The 27,659-nt window shown below is 39.7% G+C and overlaps 1 protein-coding gene across 4 annotated transcripts in view; it reads left to right on the forward strand.

Moving 5' to 3' along the window:
- The window catches only part of LOC105254782, a 188,080-nt gene that overhangs the window by 139,182 nt on the left and 21,239 nt on the right, over positions 1-27,659 (forward strand). For 3 of the 4 annotated variants that reach the window (XM_011263672.3, XM_011263671.3, XM_011263670.3), the window contains 8 exons: positions 970-1,196; positions 4,265-4,448; positions 8,606-8,729; positions 10,226-11,222; positions 11,658-12,847; positions 14,615-14,890; positions 22,926-23,242; positions 23,362-23,672. In XM_011263672.3, coding sequence (XP_011261974.1) covers positions 970-1,196; positions 4,265-4,448; positions 8,606-8,729; positions 10,226-11,222; positions 11,658-12,847; positions 14,615-14,890; positions 22,926-23,242; positions 23,362-23,672 — 3,626 coding nt within the window. The remainder of the gene's footprint in view (positions 1-969; positions 1,197-4,264; positions 4,449-8,605; positions 8,730-10,225; positions 11,223-11,657; positions 12,848-14,614; positions 14,891-22,925; positions 23,243-23,361; positions 23,673-27,659) is intronic. The other variant, XM_011263673.3, reaches the window with a different exon arrangement.

Genomic DNA, 27,659 nt, shown 5'->3' on the forward strand with positions numbered 1-27,659 from the left:
TGAGCTGCGGCGACTTCGATAAACTGACCCAGAAATCGTCGACCGAAGAAAACTTTGTTGGGCGAACGTTTGCATACATTGTGAGCACATTGCTCTCGGAAAGTTTTAATTAATATTTTTTAGAGAAAGAGAGAGAGAGAGAGAGAGAGAGAGAGAGAGAGATATATGTAGAGAAAATACTGAAACATATACACTTGAAAAACGTGAGAGACGTGATTCTTTTAAAGAGAATGAGAGATAGAAGTATACAAAGATAGAGCATACAAAGTTTATAAAAATGCAAACATGTTTCTCGCACAAAGAACACTCGCGGCAGAAAAAATGCATTTTATAACGTGAATCACGCGAAGGACAGACGCAAAAGAGAATTCTGAATCGTCCTATATTTACCTTTAATTTTAATTTAAGCAACGCGATGTTATTACGGGACGCGACCCACTGTTTTTTTTAATTAAAAACTGACTTTTTAACATCCCTTCAGAAAATAGAGTTTACGCCAACAGCGTAAAATTATCGGAGCATTTATCGGTTATCGTTTACGAAAGTGGAACACGTGTAGATATTATATAATAATATAAAGAAGGGAATGTGGGGATGGTGTAAAGTTTGCTGCTATCGATACTAATGATTTATGTCAACTCGAGATAAAAAAAGGATAAATGAAATGAGTAAAAATATAATTTATTAAATGTAATTGAGAGAAAAAAATCTCTTTAGATCTCTTAAATCTCCTATTATAAAAAAGGATTTCTTAAAATCTCCTATTATTTCATTTCGTTTATTTCATCGATAGTAATCGCGAAACCGTATCGGAGAAATCGGAGGACAAGCGTTCGACAATAAACCAGCTTGTTTTACAAGAGCGAATTGCGCGCATCGCGACGAGATTTCTCTCTCGGAAGTGATCCTCGCGTTTTGTTTATAGAAGAAGGATAATCTCTATAGAATCGAACGTTTTGTTTGTTCCAGAGGTGACGATGTGCAACGATCGATCGAGCTGTTGGACAAGGTACTCTCAGAGTACGACGAGCACGTTGAGGTGGAGGGCGAAGGTGGCGGAGACAGCGGCGGGGGAGGCGGAAGTGGCGGTGGAGGAGGCGGCGGGAACGGAAGCGCCGGGGGAGGCGTCGGGGATTGCGGCAGCAGCACGGAACCGAGTATTGGCCTCACGCCCGACGACGAGAGTCCGTCTTTAGGTAACGTTCTTTTTCCCCGTTTATCGTTCCGTCTTAGCTTCTATTTCCTCACGGGCCCTCTGCAAACGTCGTTCTCGTATTTGCCGAGAGCGATTAACCACGGCACGATTCACACGAAGGGAGGACCCCTCCCCTTCCTCTCTAATGTTTCATTATTTATTTTCTTTCTTCGCGCAAAAAGCGTCGAGGTGGAAGCGAAGGAAATCATTTCTGTCAAAGCACGATCGCGTCAACGCAATTAAAAAAGTCGCAAGCATCGCATATATTTTATATTTTGTATATTATTTATTTTTACATTTTATAATATGCTTTAAACGCACGCACCCAGTCTGGAATTTAAAAGCCTTTGAGCGTGAAATCTTTTATATCTGTGCGCGACAATTGAGCTTTCATCACTCATGGTAGATATTTGCATCTTTCGTATTTTCGATCGTCCAAAGACAATCTTGCATGGAATTTCAGAATTTTGCGGTCCACGAAGACCGCAGAATCCCACGAGGCTCACATAGCGTTGCTATCATATACGTACATAAGACTTCAAATCCTATGATCCCGATTATAATAGAGAGCGGGTGGTAAGTTATTAATGCGATCTAATATAGATTCATTATTCCATTCCGAGATGAATCCTCGGAGGAAAAATCAAAGTTATCCGAAGTAATATAATTCCCAATTTTTAATACGATTACAAATTACGCGCAAATGAATGTTAAATTCGCGAGGTATGCACGAATAAACTCATGTGAAATATAGCAAAAGTTCGTTATAAAGACAAAGTGGGAAAATTTAAACATTATATTAACATGACGCAAGGTCTGCGATTGGTTTATTTCACACGAGCACGCAGTTTCCCACGCAGTTTCCTTTATGGCTCTTTCGTTCGCGAGAGCTATTGAGAAATATCGCATAAATTTTCAACCTCCCTCGTTCCTTCCGCGTGATTTTGCACGATGTCGAGCGAACACTTTTGCAGCAGAATTGTCCGATGATGTCTGATCGCCGCAAAAATCGATTTCACCTCTAGTAGTCGAGTAACACGCGCCGACGAGCTGACAGACCGCTGACAGGATCCGTCAATTTTTTTTCTCGTCGAATATATACATATATATTCATCGCTGAACGCATGAATAGTGTGTGAAAAATCCTTCGAATGAACTAGTCGAAAAGCGTGGAGAAAACGCTCGTATTCGATACACAACGCATTTTTCATGCATTTGCGCGGATTCCAGCGATTTCACGATTTTCGTGAAAATTGCAAGCTTTTGTATCAATCCAGCCAGCAAGTTACCGTCGAATCGACACTGCGGTAATTACATTTATTTATTTATCATCTTGGTAATTAATAATTAAGCACATCGATGTAAAATGGCGATAAACATCGCTCGTTACCGCTTACTGATAATAACTATGAACAATGCAATCGAATAGAATGCCATTATCGCAATCGAATCGTAAATGGTCCATTATCGCGAATAAAATATTAAATCTCGATGTGTAAAACAAATATCGCGCTCTCCGTTGTACGACTGAAAATCCATCGTTTTTACACGAAACACGGAAATCTTTGGGAATCGCGACACGTGATGGCTCCGCCGACAAATTTTCACCGCGGAAGCATCCACTTCGAACTTGCGGAAGAAGCGACACCCGCTTTATATCGACAGGGCGAAGATAGTAAATTTCCAGTGACAACCGAGTACGCCTCTTTCTAAAACTTCGCACGCTATTTCCGCCTCTCTAAAGATATCTGGCTCGCATTTGAAGCACAAAGTTCTATGCCGACGCGAGTTGTGTCACGGAAAGTCGTTCGGAGCGCGTGCGATCGTTTGTGTGCGTGTGTTTTGTGCAATTTAACTCGTCACCCTTAACTAAGATATTTAACTTTCTTGCACTTCCCCGTACATGTTGAACTGGGAGCAAACTTGCACGATGGACTCGTAATTCTAAGGATCGATCCAATATTTGAGCGATGCGCAAAAAAAGGAAGAAATTAATCTAATTATTTTTAATCATTTTTTTTTAATTTACGCATATTTCCTTGGATTATTTCCTATTCTTTATATCCTTAATTTTTTTACTTATTTTAATTTATTTTTTATTTATTTTTTATAAATCATATACGAGTATATGTTTTTTTTTTCTTTTTTTACGCCTTCAAATGATTCAAATAATTCGTTGAATCAGCAATTATCCCCAGGATTTTGAAGACTCCGAATCGTATTTTTATAGATGTCTGAGATTTCGAAAATCGAATGATGTCTTTAAATGTAAAAGAACAGAGTTATAAATAGATGAAATGAAACGCATTTTGCGGACAACGAGAGTAAGATTATCGTCGGACGTGTTATTGGACAGTGGATTGTTCGAATCCTCGGCCGTCATTCTCTCTCGGCTTTTGGAGGGTGCATATTTTCTCTTTATTACCCTTTCGCGCTTCTGCGGACGTACAACATAAACCTGCCGAGTTGGCGGTCTGCCATTCAATTCGCGGAAAATCGGCATGAAAGCACGTAACATTTCCCAGAGAGGATGAGGGCAGGAACCGGGCAGGCCTGTCTCGTATACGGTTCATCGAAAATTCAAATCGACATCCTATTGGCATCCCTGCACCCGTACACCTTTACGAGCGATCGCGGCTGATTAACGAGAGATTCCTCAGGGAAAATCCACGTCTTATTGCAATAACGTTAAAGTAGAAGAGTACAGAATTTTTATGAGGAGTACAGAAATGTTACCAGCCACCGATCCAACCGGTTCTTTCGAAAGAATAAGAATATCGCGCAAATCTGGGATATTGCGATACAGATCGATTTCCGAGGCGCTTTTAAGAAAGTTTCTGAAATATCACCGATAGTTTACTGCACGGTAATGTTTACGTATTTCCAGGATTGCAAAGCGCGAAGGTAATGCAATTCCTTCTCCCTTTGAGAACTGTTCGAAAAGAGTCGTAATAGAAATAGTCGCCGACGTTTAGGATAAACAGGACGTTCGGTGGGATTAAGTCGTTCCGACGTCTCGGGTCTTTCGTCTCGAGAAACTCACCGTAATCGCAAAACTTGTGCCGGCAGGACACCAATCCGAGGACGACGGTTACATGAGCATGAATGGTCGAAAGGCGAAGATGGCATTGGTAGCATTACGCCCGGTCCCGGACTGCCCGGAGCCGCAGGATTTCGCGGGCGTCTCCTCGACGCAGGAATTTCCGCCGCCCCCGGAAGAGGCCGAACGTATCATCTCGACTCTTCTGCCGATGTAAGTACTTTTTACAAGCATCGGAATTTGGGCAGTTTTTAACGAAAAGCAAATCTTCCACATTTAAAAAAAAGAGTAATTTCACATCTCTTCGTGTTTTTTTTTTTTTTTGGACGCTGAATTAAATCGTTAAAAATTATAGATAATCTACTTAAAATCTTTTAATCACTTACTTAAACTTTAAACTTTATTTAAATTTATTCATTTCTCGGAAAAGTACAACTAATATAAATTTAATATTGAAATAAATTTAAAATAATATTTAATATGTATTTACCGCGTAAATCGCGCGAAAATACATAGCGGTTTCTTTAATAAAAATATCGCCTCGAGATATATTTCTTCGTTCAAAAGGACCGACAAGAGACCTTCGTTTCGTCGTTTATCGACTGGAAACAAATCAGTCGAAAGTCGAGTGTCAATCGATCGGTTTCGCCATCGGAGTCGCACGTTTTCATACACTTGACCTGGTGTATCTCATCTGTCAATATACGTATACAAGATTCTTGCCATAGAATTTCATTTGATTCTCGATTCGTGTCACCGGATTTGTCTACTATAAAATATACTATTCAATGCATAAACAATTTCAGATGATATTAAATAAAAAATCTTACAGTTTAATTAAGTTCCAGTTGAATTTATTTTCTCAAAATCTTAATCCGTAACATATAATTTCCAAAATATCATTTAATGAGATATAATTAATTTTTCAGACAATTATAGATAATTAAATAAAAAGAAAGTCGTACGGAATTCGTAAAAAATCTCTAATTGATATTTTTCTCCTATTTTGATCTGAATTTTAATATCTACTTTGATATTTTAAACAGATCATTTTTGGAACTGTTTAATTTATAATTTTGTCGAAAGCTTCTTTTTTGAATTTCTAATTATAAGTAAGAAACTACTTGTTTATGTCGAAGGTGCAGAATTAAAGAAGCTTAATTTCTATATAAATTAAATCTGTCTGAAAATTCTCTAGAATCTATACAAATGCAAGAAAATTGAGGTTGAAAATAGAAGGAAAATTTCGACTCGAGATCTGACATTAAAATTGCATGTCAGCGCGACGCTCTAAAGTAATATGAAAATTTACAAATTGCGTTTATAAGATTCGAGATATTCTTAGATGAGCGAAATCGTACCCGGAATAAATGTCGCTCTTTATCGAGAAGCTACAGATAATTTCGCTCACGTAACTGGCGGCGATAACTCGTGAAGATTTCTTCTCGAAGCGAAGAAGATTCGCGTTCATTTAAATTTCTTTCGGTGTCCTCTTCGAACACCTGCGAATCCTCTTCACGTTTCAAGGACGAGAAAACGGACTTCCGTTTCCGTAACGAGAATATCCTTCTTTTTTGTCGCGTGCGCGACGATCTCCCGAGCTTTCTCGTACTTTCGATTTTAATTCCTAGCGTAACTTTCATCAGAAACAGGCGTCATTCGAGCCATCATCGTCCTCAACTTTGTCCGGTATTATTTCAAACAAGATTGATCCTCCTCTCGCGACCAGAAGTTCCGTTTTCTCTTACATTTCCTCTTCCATATCGCACTTTGGCATAACTCGCGATTGCATTCTCTTCGGCGGTGCAAAGTGCACCGGAAGCGACGTCGGGCGAAGCTCGTTGCACTCGACGCGAGTTTCCCTTTGCAGGCGCTCGTTCCTCCGGAAAACTACCGCGTCGATTTCATCAACGGAGTACGTTCGGTTCTTGGTCGCGTACCTGGAAGACCCACTTCTGAGCGTTGCGAAAATTTTCCAGCCACTTGCTTCGCCGTAAACGAGCAAGCACCGCCGGTTTCTCGCCGTTTTTCCACCGGGTTGCATCGATAAAACGCACCTGCACTCGCTGGCAATCGCTGACGATTGCTCCTTAAAGCAGAATCGAGAAGAGAAAATGTTCTTGCTTTCAATCTCGATTATTATATTTGAACCTTACTTTCTATCCGTTATAATATATTAATTAATTTAATACGAAGCGTCTATTCTTTGGAAAATCAGCAAATTCTCATGGAAATTTTATTGAGACTCAGGGAATTTTTTAATGTTTTTAATATATATATATTTTATATACTCGAATCAAAATTTTTTCCAATTATAAATACGAAGAAAATAAAATAATCACTTGTATTACTATGGGTTAGAAATATGAGAAGTTTGATATAAAACACATTATCACCTTTGTCGAATTGAAATTAATTCTCGATTCACGATATTTATAGAGATTTTAGCTCAGACTATTGCCTGCAGGTTATTCGCAATTTCTCCGATTTACGGTTGACTTTCGAAGCCACAGATTGTTCTTGTTAGACGCGCAGGGTCCTTAAGCCGTCGACGGCGACGGCGTCCTCGTTGTACCTGTCGATCCTAATCACCGCGTTTCATGCCTATTACCTGTTCTATTCGCGAGAGAAACGTCTGCGAAGTGCATTCAAGCTCCGCCATCCTCTCGAAATGCGGACTCTCCTACTCGGAGAAACCTCTCCTCTCCGTAGAGGACGCTCGTCATTCCGACAAAACGTTTCTCTCTCTTCCCCGTCCTCGTCGCAGAAAATCAACGCGACTTTTCTCTTGCGAGTAAAGTCTCGACGGTAAACTTGTTTTGCGCGAAAGAGGCTTTTATTCTCTCTACTTTTCTTCTTTGTTTGCATCCGCGATGGAAAACACTCGAATTTTACACAACGTCCGAATATTTTTTTTCTCGCGATATCATTTTCTTTCTTTTTTTCGAAATAAATTGTCGTTCTTATCTCGCAATGTTTATAAATTAGCGAAGATTTAATTATCGCATTGCGAGGAACACACTCCTCCATCAAAACTCATTGTCAGGAAAATTCTTCGGCGATAATTTCGCCTGGGAATGACGTGTTACGCAAGAGGGTTAAATTGTGCAACCGAATCGCGATGTCGTCAAGACGGGTCATATTGCACACGATTGACTGCATACATTAAATGACACGATGGGGATCGCGTTTCCGCGTGGGGCATCATTTTCCTCGGCGTCTTCGCCAGGAAGGCGACGCGACGTTTATCGACTGGAAGCGAGCCGTCTAAACGGAAGTCGAGCGCCAATCGATCTAGTTCGCTCTTCAGCGTCGTCGACGTCGTTCTCGTCGTTCGCTCTTGTCTTGTTGCACGGTCAGCGATTGAGATGTCTCCCGCAAAAATCGCACGGCTCATCCCTTTGTGTCAAATTGCATATTTAAAAAAAATGTATTTCGATTTATCTTTGTATACCGATTTGCTTGAATTTTATTTCGATTGCGATATATTGAATTAAAATATTTTTGTACAAAAGGATTTTATATTTCCTTTTGTAAATTAAATTTCACATGAAACTGCTATTCTCTTTTAAATATTTTATTTTTATTTTGTTGCACAATATTATTTTATTAAATTCTGTAAATTTATTAATTAATTTTTCCTAAATCAATTTACGCAAATTTGCTTGTCAATACACAATCTATCAAAATATCGTAATCATAATATTTTAATTCTATTTTTTATGCATTTACATGATTGAAATGTCAGAATTGATGATTGATCTTGATGCTTGCTGAAGAAAAAAACAAAGAGATTGATTGGCCGACATAAAGCGAAATTTTGGCTAAATTTATTCCGCTATTTTCTATTCCTTACTTTTTTCATCGACTCGTTATTCGACCGCGGAGGCTGTTTGAATTCATGCGTTCCTCTTCGGCAACTTGGTAACTTTGGAAATATGCCGAAAGAAGGTTAATAGGATAAAAAACTTTACCCTCTTGGCGCAGACACACAGACTCTCCCTGATGACGTATTGTCATACGAGTTTTGCAAACGCTCGGCATTCCCGCGCTATCCGGAAACATCGCGAACTCCGCAAAGTCCTTTCATCGAGAGAGGATTTGTTCAGTTTAGCAAAGCAAGCGTTTGTTAAAGTCGCAGCATCGAGGAGACAACACATCGATAATCCGCGCTGAGGATTTCCGGCGATTCTCCCGGTGTACCCGATATTAAAAACAAATGTCGAGGGACCGACTAACTCTAAATAACGTCTCTAAATAACGTGCTCGGTTTAAATTACGGACAGCTTTACGAGAATTGCGCGCACCACAGCTAGAGATTCGATACAATACTGCAGCTCTATCCTATTTTCCTCTCGTTTGTCGGCCAGGGTTTCCCCGGGAAACTCCAAGAGAAACGTCGTGGGCCCGGAGCGGCGGAATAACGGCCGGCAACAGTGGATGGTGGAGGATAGTATGCGGCATGGAAACGCCGTTACCACGCAAACTACCCTCGTGAGTATCATCTTTCTCTCTCTCTTTCTCTCTTTCACTCTTTCCCTTTGATTGTCGCCGATAACTTGGTTTATTTACGACGCGTATTCCGCGGATCGGCGCCTGGACGTTCATAATTTCGCGACTTTCTCGTCTCGGTGCTCGTCGTAACGACGTCGATTTACGATGCCGATCGCGTAAAATCGAAGCATCGCATCGCGCCCGACATGACCGATCTCTGCAAACGATCGAGGATTCTCTCGCGAGATGCGCTTTCGGGATGGAACGATGAGAGACATCTCGGGGAGCTTCCAACGAACGGATCGTGATTTACAATGGGATTTTCCGCGTTTCTTTGGAGCAAGTTGAAATTGTTGCGATAAAACATCAAAGCGTCGATTGTAAAGGTATAAGAGGGAAAATTGTATACTTATCTTTGAAATAACGAAATCCCTTTTGCTGTTTACTTCAATGAATTCCTTTGTTAAAGATTAAGAAAGAAAAGATTGCTTTCCTCAGTAATTATGCAGATAATAAATTAACTAACTTTTTCGAAAAAATAAAACTTATTTTTCACTCAAATTTTTCAATGTACTTTTTTAAATAGATCTGAAACTGAAAGTTATATATTTGTATTATACAGGGTGTTCGGAAATTCAACCGACAAATTTTCAGAGATTGTCGAGGGTACCATAAGAATCATTTTTTGCAAATGAACCTGGAGTCGGAAACGTGTCATTATCGCTACGGCATACGGAGTGTTTGAAAGAGTCGGGACCTCGAAATATCAAAAAATAGAAGTTTTGCAAAAAATGGTTTCAAACAAAAGTTGTAAGGTGTAAAAGGGTCGAATGTCTGTAATAAAAAATAGCCCAAAATATCATACGTATCGGTCAGTTATAAAAGTAGATCCACCATCATTTATCACTTCTACCTTCATTTGCGGATAATAATACGATCGCTACAGTCGTCGACTTATCAGGAAAAATTTTATAACTTCAATAACTTCGAAACGGCTTACTTAAAATTGATAAAATTATTAGTGTTTTGAAAAGGCCTTGAGAAAGACTACAAGAATATGCAATAAAAAGTGGAGGGTTCCATTTCAAAAATTCAAGGCCTTGTCGTGATCTTGGCGACGCCATACAAGATCAAATACATGGCCAGTAAATAGATCTTTTTACATCCTACAACTTTTGTTTAAAACAATTTTTTGTAAAACTTCTATTTTTTGTGATACTTCGAAATCCCTACTCTTTCGAACACTCTGTATACCGTAGCGATGTAATGACACGTTTCCGATCTCAGGTTCATTTGCAAAAAAATGATTCTTCTGGTGCCTCCGATAATCTCTGAAAATTTGTCTGTTGAATTTCCGAACACCCTGTATACCTGCTTAATCATAGAAATATTTAATATTAAGCTCCAAAGAAACGAGAAAAGATCGGTTAATCTGTTTTTGACAAAAGACAACTTTAAATAATTTTCTATCGCGAATTCCCAATGAATTTCGACAGCCCAAGACACGTCATCAGCGGCCCTATGGTTGGGAGAACGGGACGGTGGAGTCGCTGCGACTGACCCAACTACCCAGTCCGCCCAGCAAATTCGCCAGTTTGCCGTACGATGGCAAGGTATCCTTCAATTGGATTCCACCGCGAACGAATCCGAGCGCGGTGGAGAAGCACCGGGAGGTGCGCCGCCGCTCCTCGGAGGATTGCCTGGACGACGCCGCGGACAATCGTCAGCAGCACGAGAGGGACAGTCCCGAGAGAGGAGATCGCGCGACGTCCCATCCGCTGAGGAAGTACTCGTCCCAGCAACGTCAGCAGAATCACGAGATCATGAAGTCGAGCAGCGTGGAGGATCGTCTGCTGATGAACAGGGGCTCGGACGCGAAGGACGCGTCGTCGTCGGCGACGCAGCGTCGGAGTCGCAACGACTCGGACTCGAGCGAGGGCCGGTTTTCGAGAAACTCCGAGTCCGAGAGCCGGTCGTCGATACCGCGCTCGAGCTCGGTCAGCGTCGAGCGTTTCTCGATGCGCGCCAACTGCGACTCGTCCGACTTCTCGCGCGCCAACTCCACGTCCAACGAGCGCTTCCACTCGGACTTCTCGATAGCGGTGGCGAGCGCGAGCTCCAACGATCACGTGTCCGCGCCGACCTCCGACCCGTTCTCCATAAGGAACCTCGACTTTGTCTCGTACTCGCGCGCGGACTCGTGCGAGCGCTTCTCGGCGCCGACGTCCGACCGCTGCTCCGAGGAGCGTTACTCCGACCTGTTCTCCACCCGTAATTCGGACTTCTCCGCCCGCAATTCGGCTGACTTTAGGACGCAGTCCGAGGAGGAGCGTTTCTCCGATGACTCTCTGGAGGAACTGCTGCCGCCACCGCCGCCCATCAGCAAGAGACACTCCATTGCGTGGGAGGTATCCTTGGAGGACGATCCCCTGTACGCTCCCGGGAGTACCAAAGTTGTCGGCAGAAGACGACGAAAGAGCAGCGACGTCTCGAGTAAGTGCTTCTCTATCTTGCTTGTTTTATTTTGAAAAAAAAAAAATATAAAGCGCTGAAATTTTTCATAATTATAAAATTACGTAGTTTAAGAAACATGCTTTTTCTAGATCTAATAAAGAGAGTAATTTCTTTTTAGTTTTTTTGTGCGGAATATAATTCCGGCAATTTTTATTATGTCACAATGTTTGAGAAAGTTGAAATTAAAGTTATAAGAAAGAATATTTTAATGATTTTATCAGATATTACAGCCGCGCCACATGACGTATTAAAAATTTTATTCTGTTCACAATTAAATAGTTTAAAATTTTCAATCTTTGACAGAAATTTATTGTAAAAATAGGAATTTAAAAAGATTTTTACGATTAAATTGCATCTATTGCGGGAATTGTAAATAAAATGATAGGATATAAATATGAATTGAACTTGTTCCAGGCGTAGGTTCCGCGTCGAAGCTGCGCGACTTTGACGATTGGCAGGATCCGCGGCTATCGACGACCGACGACGATTTGATTTCGCCGTATTCGGATTCGTCCACGAACGATCTCGATCAGATACGACCGCAGGAACTCACGAAGAATGGTACGTATGTCATAAGACGCGGCCGCAAAAAGGAACGCAAGGTTCTACCGAAAACACCGACCAAGACCAAGAGTCTGTCCTTCGAAAACGGTGAAGATGGCCGACTGTCGGATGTGAAACGATACTCGAGCACCTTCGACAACATCAAGAGTCTGCTGAAGGAGGGCAAGCTCGAGGGTCTGGACGAGCCGCCGCCGGAATTTGCAGCTTCGGTGCCGCCGCCAGATCTCATCCGAGTCGTATCGATGCCGGCAATCAACAACGATCCCAACAGTCGAGCCCAACTGGAGATTACCGTGGAAGAGGAGGAAACGTCCGACATCTCCGATAAGGACAAGGAGCGAGACAACATCGAGCTACCGCGACTGCCGCCCTCGCCGCTCGAGGAAGATCAAATGGATCGCTCGCGTCTGGACCGATCGAGAGATTGCAACATCGTGCCGACAGCGCCTAACCTGGACATCGGCATGTCGTCAGCGAATCCTGGCGAACCGCAGGTGAGGAAAAAACTCGGGGCCGCGGCGAGCGACGAGCGATTAGCCTCCAAGATTCCGGTCAATTTATTGATCGAGGATCAGATCGTGAAGAAGGCGCTCAAGGAGAACCGTCGGCAACTAGAAAAGGTGAGCGACGCAATCAAGGAGATCGAGAACGTGAGGAACAGCGAGTCATACAGCGAGAATAAGCGTTGGCGAAATGGCGATCTGAGGCAGAACAGCTCGAAGCGCAATAGCTTCGAGAACGAACCGCCGATATACGAGGGCCGGAAACCCGTTACGGTTGACGGCAGTCCCTTCGACGGTAGATCCCGCGGCAAGCAACAGCAGCAGCAACAGCAATACAGTTCCGACTCCGAAACGTCCAAAGCCAGCTCAGACGCGGACTTTGCCGATCGGAGAAAATTAAACGGCGTCGCCGACGTCGTCTATTCGTCTGGTAGACGACTGCGTCAGAATGGCATCGAGAGCCACAAGAACGATCAGAAGCAGATCGAGAACGTGATCGACGCCATCCTGGAGGACTCGAAGAATCCGGAGTTCCAGGTAGGTAGATGGGTCGCTGGGTCAGGAGAGGAATTTCGGTTTCGCGTCACCGCGTATTTGAATACTTCGTATTATTGTTATTCCACGTACGTCGCTCAAACACGAAGAGAGACATATGAAACGGAAATAAAGACTCCGCTCTTCCGGCGGAGAGCTACTAAGGTGTACCTACATGAAAAATGCAAGGCAGGAAATATATACGGCATAAACCGTGATAGTGGAGGAGGCGCCGAGCAGCTGAGACCGGAGCGCCCCGTATATAAATTGAGTTCTGTAATATAGGATTCCATTAGCGATGCCGCGCAACGGCACCGTATTTCTTATCATGAAACGCAGAAGTAACTAAAAGGTCGAATGCTCCCTTCTTTCTCACGCGAATCCGTTTTTACTAATTTTCACATTATAATTGGCTGGTAAAAGATTCATTCTTTATTACACACGATGTATATCGTAATTTCCAATTTCCGAGAAAAAAACCTGGACTTGGCAAGAATTTTTTTTATCCTGGAATATCAGGGAAGAATTTTATTGAAAGAAATTTTAAGAAGGAATATTTTGCTCTTTGAATTTTATTCTTGCAGGCGGTCAATGAACCGCCATTGATCAAGTCAGTACAGTTAGTAGTTATCAGAGATATGATAAATGCATGTCAATGTGTGACTTTTATTTTTTAACGTTATATATGATCCTGCTTTTATATATTGTGCAAAAATATGACTCCATAATTAATAAATCAATATTAAATAGGAAAAATTGTCTTCACCATACTTTATTTAACAGAAAAATATTTATTTTAAAATATTATATTTAGAGAATTATGAATTATATGCTTAAAAAAAATGTACTATAAATATATATATATTTATATTCAATGCTTCAGCAACCAAATATCATCTTTATTGTGATTTTCGGTAGTAAGAAAAATGACAATGTTATATAAGTGAAAACTCTCTCTCTTCTTGATCGTATAAGAAAAAGATATTAAAAAACACACACAATAAATGAAATTATTTTAAAAAGTTGCGTCTAGAAATTCTTTAATTTTGAAAGTAAAAATATATGGAAAGAATTTAAAAAATTCTCGGATCAAAAAAAAAGAATCAAAAAAGAGAATTTATATTATATAATACATTTAGTGACACAATCTTAGTTCGTTCAGTTCTGAAACATTTAAACTAATTATTCATGTAACGGCCGTAATTAATAATTTCGAATGAAGCAAGTGAATCGCGATTCTTCGAGGTATTCGCATTTCGATTAAAAATGTAAAGAATAACAAATAATCTTTGATCAGCTAAAGATACCCCTCGAGAGTAAGCGTGCGCTTGCCATGAATCAGCTATGAATTACCTTCGTTGATTCAATGCACGAGTCGATGAAAATATTCAACAAACTTGTTGAACAATCATCCAGCTGAATGGCTATTCATACGCGTATCGTCACGAGGGTCCTTCATCGATTAACTGATTCTGGGTCAAACTAGTTTCCATTGGAAATTTGCATTTGCAAGCTCTTTAGCTCGAAGCTTTTTGAAGTCGATCTTTCAAAATGTCCATCACACATCGATCAATACGCGATATCAATTATGAAATGGCATTATAATATTCATTCGAATAATTAATCTTTCAAATTCTTTTGACGGTTAAAGTTTGCAATGAAAGAGGAATCACAGGTACTTAGATGAATTTGAGATGTGAGCTCTCTAATCATAAATCGGCTTATTCTCATATCATAAAAGAAGTTTGAATCGCGTTATTACCTCGGCAGGTGAGCGTCGAAGTGATGGAGTTCCCACCGTTACCACCCTCGCCCGTCGAAGAGGCCGACGAGGAGAGCTGTTCGGACGTCGGTCAAGGTGCCATGATGACACCACCCAAGTCCAAGAGTCACAATCGGACTATGGAGTACAGGCCGAGGGTGCCGCCTCATCGTGTCCCGCCGGTCATCGACCCGAAGGAACAAGCTTCCTTGAACACCAGGTCCATGGACGCCGGCTACGCCAGAGGGAGACGCACACCGACCACCAGTAATTCCAGGCGAGAGGTAAGTTGATTTAAAATATTCGGTAATCGTTTTCAGTCATTTTTTTACGTTAATTTTCTTTTTAATATGCCATATATAAAATTTATTTGCATAAATATATATTTAATTTATAATTAAATTTATTTAATTTATAATTAATATTATATAAGTTGTATTTCCAAAACAATCGGGTGTCTTTTTAATAGTAGTTTGGCCTGGAAATTTGGAATTGATATTTCCTTAGCGAAAATATCAAGAGAGATCATTATTTTTTTCAGGTTTCCAATTTCTTTCATTCTTCCATTATGTTTGTATAACTGATGTAAACTTAAAATTCTATCAAAGTAAACTCCGTTTAAAATTAACTGAGGAATATAGTTTCGTTAGCTTTTCAACTCCACAAAGCTTAGTTTGCTAACATTCTTTCTTTTCAATCTTGGGTTTGTAACTCAAGAATTATCAATGCCTTAATTATTAATACCTTGATATTTTTGCTTAGGAAAAATCGCTCTAATTCGACCAGAGAATCTTTATTAAAAATTCGATGGTTTCAGAATATCCTGTATACGTAGAAAATAAATAAATTAAATAAATTTTTATTTAATATTATTAGTAAATATCGCGCGCGTTTATTTTATAACAGAAAATATTTATAAAGACATAATTCCTGTGATGAGATAGTATATATGAAAATACAAATAAATTCTAAAATGCTATCGAGAGAGCAGGAGTTTTGAGAGAAAAAACCACCGAGCTCCGAGAACATTGAGAATAGTTTCCGTGGTTAAACGTAGAGATAGAAGGAAAGAGCGAGAAAGGAGAAAGAGAAAAAAGAACGCAATAAACAAGCTGGCGATGTGCCAATTTCTCATATTACCGCAATAAAATAATACGATGTACTCTCGTTGTATACCGGCAGACTATCTCCATGTTAAGTGTAACATTCGGCATAAACTGCGTTCGGGATTGCGAATCGATGTCACGGAAAGACATTGCTCCAGAAAAATGTGCGCGTGTGTATATATATATACAAATTCATTTTGCATGTACGTCGCGAAACTTTGACAAGTATAAAAATTCAATCTCGAATGATCGAAATAAATAGATGCTAGATGTTAAATTTGATATTTCGAGTAGACTTGAATAACATAAAGTAGCGTGAAATTCGAAGAGAAGACAATGATTAATATCGATCATCATGATCGATAATCATGCATATACGCTGATTTTATTTGCGTCCTGCAATAATAAACGTATATAATTATTATATCGCGCGATTATTCATCTCATCATGTATATAAATACTTTCATCTATTTCATATTATTTAATTTAGCATATTTTATCAATAATTAATAATAATAATAATAATCATAATAATAATAAAATATATATTAAATAATAATAATAATAATATTATTATTATTATTATTATTATTATTATTATTAATGTTATTATTTGTCATATTTTAATTTTTTTTAAATTCATTTTTTCCCGCAAGAGGAAAAGTACGGAAACGCTTGAACAAGTAATATCGCAACGGTTTTTCTCAAAAGGAAAAAATAAAAAAAATTCGCTAAATCAATTTCACGAGGAAACTAAGGGATGACGTTACGTAAATAAAATCATGTATCTCCTCGAAACAATAACGTTGAATCTCCGCGAAACGATCTGCGTCTATGCTCGGTCCAGTCGAATCGATTCGCTTTGAGGATTCGTTCAGACGACATACTCGTATGTCTTTCTATCCTTGCTTGAAATGGACGAAGGAGGAAAAAAGAACTGTACATTGCTCATGGAAAAGCTGCATCAAAGGCAAGATGAACGAAGACGAGATAAGGGAAGACACGTATATAACGATCCTGAGGAAATAATGGTCTTTGCGAACGATTCGTTAATTTTCCTTAATTTTCTTTCATTCATTACACTTATTGTCATTCGCCAGCCACTGCAATTTTCGCGGCGGAAAACATTTTCACCAAAAGGAAAACTCTGCTTTCAGCGGAAAATGAGTTTTTATACAAGAGAGAAATTTGGTCTACAAAATTCTCTTCTTTTCCACGATAAATAGAAGGCGATCGCGAGGGATCGCACGTATCTGCGGTCGGATTATTTGCCGATGATGATACACGGGTCGTTACGCCTGCCAACGCCTTGACTTTATATAGATATCAATGTACGTCGGGAAAGACAATGAGATTCCCCCGATGAGATATCGCGCACCCTCCCGTAGCAGACGGCCCTTGGAAAAAGGTATGAGGGATATAAAAACGTAGAGAGAGAAAGAGAGAGAGAGGCATAGAAGCGTTCTTTCTGTCATTGTATGTATCGCGCCCGTATTGTCTCGTCCGGTGGACCGGCCAGGAAGCTGCGAGAGGATAAAAGGGCGGGATGGCCCGGGAGCGGCCGGGGGGAAAGACACAGAGCGAGAAAGGGACGCCGGTGAATGAGGGACCCAGGCGCGCGCGTGTCCCTACGATAAATAAAATGTCCACGTCTCTTTCTCTATGCACATTGTGCATAATGAAAAGTAACGACGAGCGTGATGCGAGGGCGGCGTACGTGGGGGTGCATCGTTTTTTCGAGGGACCGCATGCTTCGCTCGATACAGGACGTGTATTTCGGAATTGTCGGGATTAATCCAGGATTCTTTGTTTAGTTTCCAGCTAGTTTGTCGTTAATTGAAATATTTTAGATATTTTATTTTATTGTTGAATCACGTACAGTAATATAATAAATATATTGTACATTTTCTATCAAATATATACTGAAATTAATGTACTAATCTAATCTTTCTAAAATTAAAGAATTAATTAAAAAAAGTAAAAAATTAAAAAAAAAATAAATTGAAAATTTTAAAGTTAAAAAATTAATTTGAAAAATGAAATGATGAAATTACAGATCGAATATTTGAATAATTATATATATATATATATATATATATATATATATATATTATATATATATATATGTATATATATATATATATATATATATATATATATAAACCGAGCACATTCTTTGAATTTGCAACTAATATAATTTGTTTCAATTTGCTTAAAAAATTATCTGTGATATTTGTAGATGGAATTATATTTTGTTGTGTGTCTTCTCTTCCAAGTAAGATCAACGAGTCGCGAAATACAAACGGAACATAGTTGTCGCGAGAAAATAATCGCACATGCGTTTAGATTCGTTACATATTCAAATACACGTCAACCGCGAGAGAACGATATAGTTGAATCTCTTCTAAAATACTCCCGCGACGACATATCCCTCAAGCTGCGTTTTCCACCCTTTGACTTTAAATACATTTCATACAGATTTATTCCGTTTTCTCGCTGTGAGTTTTAAAATTCTTTCATTCCTGTGACCGCCCCACAATTTTTATTGCGAACGTTACCATGACATTTCGCATACTATCCGTTTGTTCTCCCTCTTCTTTTTTCTATTTGTACGTGTTGTAAATTCAGATCTCGATATATTTCGAAATAGAAGAAAGAAAAGGAAATATTCCTGTGATGAAAAAAAAATAAAAATGGGAAACGAATGAAAATTCTCGAATTTTTATACAAATACAAAATTTTTACACGATACAAAACATATATGCAATATCTAAAAATATTGAATTTTATCGCTGTGTAATAATTGCTAAATATGAAGGGTCAATTTACAGAATAAACGTTTTCAACCCGATGGAATTAAAGAATGTTCGTGTAATTGATGAAGAATCTCGAATTTATGAAAAATGAATCCGCCAAATTCTCAACTCGTTTCCCCGATACGTCATCGCGAAAATTTCTTCGCGACCGCCGAGTGCTCGATCATCGAAATGACGCATGTTCAGCGTTAAAATGAACCGTTTTATCGGTACAATAACCCGCGAGTTGCACCCAACTAGAGATTCAATGATGAACGATGAAAAATCCTTCCTTCTTGCCCGCTGATATGAAAATGTTAATACAAATAAAAACAAAAAGAGAATGTTATCAATAATAATTCAATGCACTAATTCACATTGAAGAGAAACACGTTTGCAACAAAACTATATTTTGTTACGTGAATAAAAATTCTATCGGCGTTGATCTCCATTGAAAGGAAAGATTTGTGCGACACACCACCCCTCGTAGGTAGTCGTTACTATTATGCACCCTTGGCTGGGGCCAGGAATCGGGATGAAAGCTTGACGTGGAAAAAAAAACGCGGGGGAAGAAAACGAAGCCGAGAGCGATACGAAGCTCGCTCGCATTGTGGCCGCAAATATTGGCAATTTTTTTCAACGATCCGTCCTTGAAACCGTCGATCGAGCGGAGCTTAAAATGAAAGCTCGAACAGGGGGAGCGCGTTTCTAACCGATCTCTGATATAGCTTCCGAATACAAAATCTCAATGTCGAGGACTTGGAGGAGGGCAAAAAAGGGATGGAGGGAGTCGACAAGGAAGGAGAGGGTCGTGTGTATCCTTATAATCCTGCCGTAGATAGAATTCAACCTGTGCACGAGCTATATCGCAAGACACATTTCGCAGAGCGCCTCTACAGGGTGTCCCCGAATTATTTCGTCTATTCTTTGTAAGCGAAGATCATATTTATCCCCTTAAATTCTCTTCCGCCGCGATAAACTTGAACCATTAAAAGAATGATGATCGCAATAGCTGATCCCTGTTTCTCTAAATTGATCCCAATTAAATTATACCCTTGGGCGGAATTTGAACTCGCGCGGCTTAATTTTCGAGAGATTCAAGTTTGAAAACTAAAGGAACTTAAAATTCCATTAAAGTATAAGATCAGCTTTTGAAGTTTTGAAGTTCGCCCCCTGAAAATCCAATGATGTGTTCGATGTGGAAAATTTAAAAGTTACGAAGAAATATAGATTTCCCCTCTCACGTTCTTTTTATATAGCGTTTCCATGGAATCTGACTTTGAAGAGAATGAACCGAATGGATCGATTATGCATAGATTCATCGACAAGGTCGAATTATTTCTGCATTATATCCCGTCGTGTATCGGAGGAAAGCGGATATCTTATGCAGCTTGAAAGGGATCCTCGTTCGAAAGAGATGAAAAGACGAAAGGAGGAAAACTGACTCGTCCTTCTCGTCGTCTTATCCCTTTCCTCCCCTCTCGCCTCGTTTTATTTCCTACGATCGAGTACACCCTTCAATCGCGTTATGAGAATCGAAGGACGTATTTCAAGAAAACGAGGACCTCCAAGGAGTCGATTGCTCTTCTATGAGAGGCAACGCGATTTCGCCGTTTTTTATTTATGCCGTTAAGGCACGAAATCCTCTGAATTTTAAATCCTAAATAAGTTTCGAATATTCTGAAGATAATACAATATCTCATCGATATTTTAATACAATTTTTCCTTCTTATACCATCGCGGATTATATTTTATCTCCCACCTACGAGATCATCAAGAAAATAAATAAGGTTGTTCAAAATCATATTATGTCGTTGCGATAAAATATTATAATCAAATTTTCACAGATTTAATATACTTACGACATAATAAAATATTTGTCTCTTAAGATCAACGTTCGTTATTTTCGCGTGTGATAATTTTACACGAGAGAAGAAGTGACCCATCGAACTTTTGTTACAAGATACATGCTTCTACAATATATCATTGCGTCAGCGAAACTTTGTTGCAATGAGTCACTTCGAATAATCAGACAAGTAACTTTGCCTGTGCTTCACTAGGGGAGTAGAGAAGAAACGACTCGGAGGACAGATTGCAACGCGGAAAGTTTTTTAGAGATAGAGAGCAAGAGAATATTGGCATCCGGCTTGCTTACTTTTATATTCAGATTTGTTTCTCCGTTCGGCTACGAAACGCAATTACCTTCGATCCGAATAATGAAACGAGGAAGGGGGTTAGCGAGTGAGGGAGGGAGATATTTTAAAATCGCTTGATTGATAAAGGACAGTCCCGGCGAGGCGAATAAATGATCCGAATTCATTTACTTCCTACGCGAACTGGCCGACCGTTCCTTTTCTCGACAGAAGTCGACGAATAAAAATAAACCCTCGTGCCGAGGAAGAGGTCTAGTCTTTCGACGCGATCTTACAGAATGAATGAATAAGTTTGTACTCTCCCTTGGCACTCTCCGAGATATTCCGCTCGTTTAATTGGAGCGAACGGTGAATGTGTACTTAATAAAGAAAAAAAAAGATCCGCGCGAGTAAGTTATTCCTTTCTGGTAGGTCTTACTCCTTCAATTTCAAAGTCTGCAGCATCTGTCTGCGAGAATCTAAAAGCTAGAGGGAAGATGGTGAGAATATTCTGTCAGTATGTATTTTCGAAATCAGTTTACTCTTCTTTATTGTACGCTACTTGCTTTCATATTCGATGTACCTTGAAACGTGCGGCCTGTCGGAAGTGTCTTGTCGAGGAAAAGTGTGCCGAAATCTTTCGCGGGATATGCGTTATGATAGCGTGACGTACTGTAACGCGATAACGGGAATACTTTGCTCACGCATATTGCGAATCGCATCCTCTCCTCCGGATTGACGGGGACTGCACCCTCTATTCGTGCGACAGGATGTAAACAAACGTCGACAGCGAGTTCTTGCAGGAACGAAGACGCAATTTATATGCCGTCAGTGTCGAGATTTTGTCCTGACGAGCGAGAAAAACGCTACTATATTACCGAGCGGACAAAGAAGGAAGTTTGTCGGGATTACAAAAGGGGCGAGGAAAACGGGGAGGAGAGGAAGAAAAAGATGTAGACGAGAAACTGTGAGGAGGGCAAACGAGGAAAGAACGGAAGGAGTTTGGCTGAACTGCGTAAAGTTTTCATTAGGGATATTTGCCTCCCTTTTTTCTCCTTTCCACGAGCTCTCGCTTCGTCGACGAATGAAGTCGACCATGGTAATTTTAATCTAACAACAGGCAGAGAATCCTGACGCGGGAGATCACCGGGATAATCGGATACAGGAGAGACTGATCAGCCGTAATACAGTTGCCTTTTATTTTCGTTCAACTGCTACCCTTATGATTAAGAATGATTAAGACCGCTTGTTTGACTTATACATACGATACTTTTCTCAAATAATCTGATGGATACCCTTTCAAGTTCAAAGAGCCGACTTTTCCCGGACAAAAATTTCAATCACATCGATCAATTTTTGATACGTTCAAGTTCAAGACAAATCAAATAAAAAATACTGTTGTCAATTTTATACATATTACATAGAAACGCATTATTGCTATATTAAATTGCCATTGTTTGGAAAGGAGGATTTCACGCGACAAGCTCGCGAAGTACGGCATATTCGGTTAATAATTATTGCCGCAATAAAAGTTGCGGCAAAGATTTCCTAGCCTCGTGCCGCGCCGACAATGCTCGAATGCGATAAAAATGATTTATGGCGCAATAATTATAATCTGCCTCGCCGCGGTGGTAGAATTGCATGGATCCTTATGAAGGGGCGTCCCTTTTTCGCGCTATCTCTCTTCTCCTGGAGCCGCATCAGCAATAAGCAAAGGTAGTTTTATCGAAACGCAAAACGGCCACGAATAGCATTTTCGGCGAATATTCGGGAAATTATCATTGCATCACGTAATTCGAACGCGCAGATATTAGCATCCATCAATCGTCCGTGTCACCTCCATCATGCCGGAAACACGTATAACATTCCATTGCCCTAGAAAAACGCCTACTATTAATATCACGTTTGTAAAAGAAAATTAAAATTTTAGATTTTAATTTTAATTTATTTTATCTACATTGCTATTATCGTTTTTATTGAGAGAAAAATCATCCTTTCTTTTCCAGATAAAGGAATAATTATACAAATATATTTATTATTCAACAATTCCATCATTTTGTTTCATTATAATTGTACAATTTTATATTTATATATTTTTATTAATTGTCTTACGCTGCAATTATTCTTGATCACGTCAATATCGCAATTATAATCTTAATATATCTCTCGATATTATCTCTCTTCATGACACTTTAATTCTGAGATTAATCTTATTGTTAGAATCCTATTCATCTAATATCATTTAATATATTTCCTTATTTAACGAATCGTTTTTTTTGTCCCAGGTACCTGTGGAACGAAGAACTCTGCCCACTGATTTACCGGGACCTTCCCGCCGACGACCGTTCACGAAGAGGCACTCGCCATCGGCAGAGGCGTGCTCCTCCGGAGGTAGCAGCGGGGGCGGCGGCGGCGGCGGAGGAGGAGGAGGCAGCGGCAGCGTCGCCACCAGCACCGGTTCCGGGATGCAGACGTCGTGCTCTTTACCGGAAACCCCAGTGTTTGCCAGAGGCAGCGACATCCCTAGAACACCTCAACACGCTGGCAACCCGACGCAGTCGAGGCGACAACCCGGCTGGTACGCACCCACCACGGCTACCGGGTGAGTAGTCCACCCACGTGTTATTTCGTTCTTTCCCTAATGATGAAAGAGAAAATGATTATACAATGATTTGGAGAGACCTTTTATGGGGAAAATTATCCATGTTACGTCACTTTCAGCTATCGACGGAATAATCCCGGCCTGGAGCAAGCCATAATCGGCACCGAGCTACTCCGGTTGGCAGGAGGCCCGAATCGCGGATGGTATCCCACGAGAAAGGCGAATCAACCGCGGCCGGCGTCGATCGAGCACCTTGAGCGACTCAATAACGCCTACGATGCGCGACTGCCCGGTACCGGGGACCAGAGGAAGCCGCTGACCCTGCCGACGAACATCACACCCAACAAATACTTCGGCCAAAGTAAGCACAGCTCCGCCTCCAGCACTCGCGAGGCGCTACGGAGGGTCACTAGCTTGCTCATCAAGAAAGGTAAGCGCCGGAGATTTGCGCTATTAGAAAAAAGTGAAAGCACCACGCCTTGAACGTGCGCGCGTGGCACAGACGTGGAGAGCACGACGCCATCGCTGACCCCTTGATTGAGAAATCATCGAATCCCGCTTGCGCCCTAGATGGGATTTCACGATTCCTTTCTTTATTTTTTTTTTCTTGACAATGCTATCACGAATGCCCAAATGCGCTTTTAACAGATCATACGAAAAAGAGGACGGATATCATAAGATTCTTATATTCAAGAATTTCTATATAGAATTATTTCTTGGCATTCGTAGTCATAGCACTGTCGAGGAATCGTACAACGTTGTTTGGGACGCAAAACGTGGACATGATTTCAGGTGTCGCAGTAAAAGAAGGATTTTGTAAGCGATAAATGACAATTCTAGATCAACATATATGAAAAGATCATCCATTTATTGTTTTTGTAATAATATGGTAAGATTATGCATTTGTTGTTTTTGTAATAATTCATGGAAACACTTTAAATTCAACAATGAACTATTTACTCATACTCAAAATTCTAAAAAACTCTAAAAAATAAATTTAAAAAGCATAACTTAAAGATAAATCTCTTTAGATTACAATATACTTGTATAAATTATAAGAACTTTTATATCTATATATACTTTGTATTTAAAAAATATCACTCTAAAACTTGCAAAGAAAAGATTTCGAAATTAATAATTTTCATATATTAATTAAAGTTAAAAATAAATGATAGTGTGCTTTATAATTTTATCAATATTATGTATTTCGACGTGTGAGATAATTAATAAAGTGTGATATAATTAATAAAAATATATATAAAATTGTACACAGTTATAATAAAACAAAATGATCGAATTGAATAATAATAAATATATTTGTATAAATATTCAACTAAAGAAAGAATAACTAAAGAAATAAAATATATCGCCAGTCGATTTTTATGCGATTGTCATTATCGCTTTGACAAATCACATCTACGTCGTGTTTTCCACAGATGTGACTATTTGAAGCTCGTAATCTTTGATAAGTAACTTGCGAAAGAGTTTTCTGACTTGTATCTTGTGTGACCTTTCGTGGCATTTGAGTGCCACCAATTTAATGCTATCTCTTTGACAATTTGGAATGCTCGCTTCTATAAGTTTCTTATTAGAGTACAGTTATAGAAAAGTAGTTTAGGTCGTTGACCCAATGTTTTATACTTGATATCTCAACTTTCCCACATAACATTGATAATGATTTTGCAGTGTTTGAGATAAAATTACATTATTCTATTTACTATTTCATTATCTAATCTTTGATTGAAGTATGTTAATCACATAATTTGAAAATTTTTTATTAATCCGAATATGTATAGTTTTTATTTTTTGATATTTTTAAATATAAAATATATAAATATATATATAAATATATATATAAATATATATATATAAATATATATATAAATATATATAAATATTACTTTTTTACATATCTTTCACATATGTTCCATTATTTGTTGCATGTAATATTTCTACAGCAACTCACGCATATGATCTTTATGATATTTTTATTTATTGGAAATGGTAATACAATAATACAATAATCAATATTAATCAATTTAGAGATTTCTTGTAATGTAGCAGTAAACACTGCATGTCTAATATGTAGTTGAATTAATGAATGGGGAATGCTGCGTATGGAATTTCACTATTAATAATTTATTCGATTTGATATCATATAGATTGCATTTATAAAATGTTTCCAAATATGCAAGTTTATATATCTTTGTAAAATGGAATTTTAAATTATCGTTTACAGAAAATTCAGTTACCGACTGTTGGTTCATATGAATCGTAGATAACTGTATAATCTACAAAAGATTGTATACCTTAAAATATCAATTTTATCGATATAAGATAATGTAATTTTAGCTGTGAATTTTGAAACGTACTCCTTGATCTCGATCATTCACGATTACTTGAAAGGCTCTATTAATTGAACACAAGCAGAAATTGAAAATTATTTCTGTGACGTACCATGCGGTATCTCACTGTAGAACATCTTGTCCCCAGAACTTTAGGGAATATCTATCGCAACAAATGACACTATTGCTTCTCCTTCCCCGAGAATAGCGCGATTTCCGTCGCACCACGTGTTCCGCGGGCGCCGTAGCTTGGCGCCGCCTGGCGGCGCCTCGCGGAGCGATTTTCCAGCTGAATGTGACCGACCTTGAAAGCTCGTCCGCGCGGTTAGAGCGACATGGCGGCAGGAAGAGGGGAAGAGAGAGAGACAAGGCCTCGGCCATGTTACACGTTGCGAGTCGTCCCGCGTCCTCCTCCTCCGACCAGTGACGTAACTGTCGAACCGGCACCTCTCCTCCATTTCTTCTTCGCCTAAGGTCTCGTTATTAAATCAGATTCTGACGCTTCTAGGAGATTGATAACTATCCGACATATAAAATTATTTATATAATCGTCTTAATTTTTATAGGACAATATCCCATTTCTTCTTCAGCATTGCAATTTTCCGACGTGTGAATGCGCGTCGTGTAACACGGCCCTCTCATCCTTGTTTCGGCGTGGACCACCGTAATAAGAAAAACAAACGTCAAAAGTTCTCCGCGCAAGAAAAGTCGGGGGGGGTCTCGCGGCTACCTGTGCCCGCGACGAAACTGGATTTCCTTTCGCGACCCGGGGTGGGGGGAAGGGAAGGGAAGGGCGCGCGCCGCATTGTGCGTGAGACATCCCTGCGCGCGGGCACCGCCACCGCCGCCGAGGTGCCTCCTTCGCACCCGAGGGTTCCCGTTATTGATTCGTCCGACGTAGGTAGGTTCATCCGCAAATGTTTCCGCGTTTCGGCCGGCCTGCGCGCGCGTCTCGCCTATACCTCGTCAAATTTTCAGATTCGCGCGCAAGTCTTGACTCCGAGAGAAGAGTCAAGTTGTGCGTCGAACGGAATTGAGGGGAGGAGAGGAAGAATGAAATGATTTTAAATAAAAATCAATAAGAAGAAAGCATCGTTTCTTCCCCTGCGCCCCACCTGTGGCTCTTATTATGCCAATTTTGATTTAATTTTTATTTTAAATTTTGTTTGATTTGCAGAAACACACACCTCGAGACAAAGTAATGTAACTGGTTTTATTTTAATGCCCCTTAAGTTGTATGATGATTAAGAAGAAGGAGAGATTTAGAAAAAACGAAATGGATGATGAAGCTTTTAATTTCTGATTTTTTATTTCACATACGAGTTCTTGGATTCTCTCTGCTGGTCGACGCGATACGCGACCGGACTCCTCTCCCTCCCGGCGTGTATCGACATCGCGCTCTATAAATAACCGTCGGCGATAATGCGGCGATTTAATATACTCGGGACATTGTGTCGCGCAATCTTTTTTGGCGATACCTTCTATAGAGTTATTCGCGACGGGCTCCTTGGCTTTCTGCGTGCGTGCGAACTCGTTGAGATGTTTGCTCAGCAAGTTGTTAGATAACAATATCTCTCTCGCGTGAAAAACAAACGAATCAAGTAAATCCGACGATTCGACATTCAGCATATAAATATCCAGAGTATTCGGAATACCTGGGTAAAACGAAATCGATAACGAGTAATCGGATATATGTACGTGACAAAACATCGTTTCTCAAAGATGATAAGAGCATTACACTCTCACGATATCACTATCACAAGAGTAAACTGTCATCAATTTTCTGAGAATAAAAATTAATTTCGAATTTCATCTCGATCCTTCATAAAGATCGAAAAATTTCGAAATTACGTTTTAAAAATTTCTGATTCACTCGTCTTAATTTATCTCTCTGTTGTCAAGTTGATTGGTCCTTTTGCGAGAACGTTTAGATTTGCTAGGATATTTCAACCATGTTGAATCGCTCGTAGATTCAAGGAGAATGACCCTGGCCGATAAGTTTCAGGCGTATGTGTGCGTGTTGAATGCGTGATTCGAGCATGCAGATTCGTCTGGCTCTCCGGTGAATAATA

This window comes from Camponotus floridanus, unplaced genomic scaffold, assembly GCF_003227725.1.
Source record: "Camponotus floridanus strain SB8 unplaced genomic scaffold, Cflo_v7.5 scaffold7, whole genome shotgun sequence".
Classification (NCBI taxonomy): domain Eukaryota; kingdom Metazoa; phylum Arthropoda; class Insecta; order Hymenoptera; family Formicidae; genus Camponotus; species Camponotus floridanus.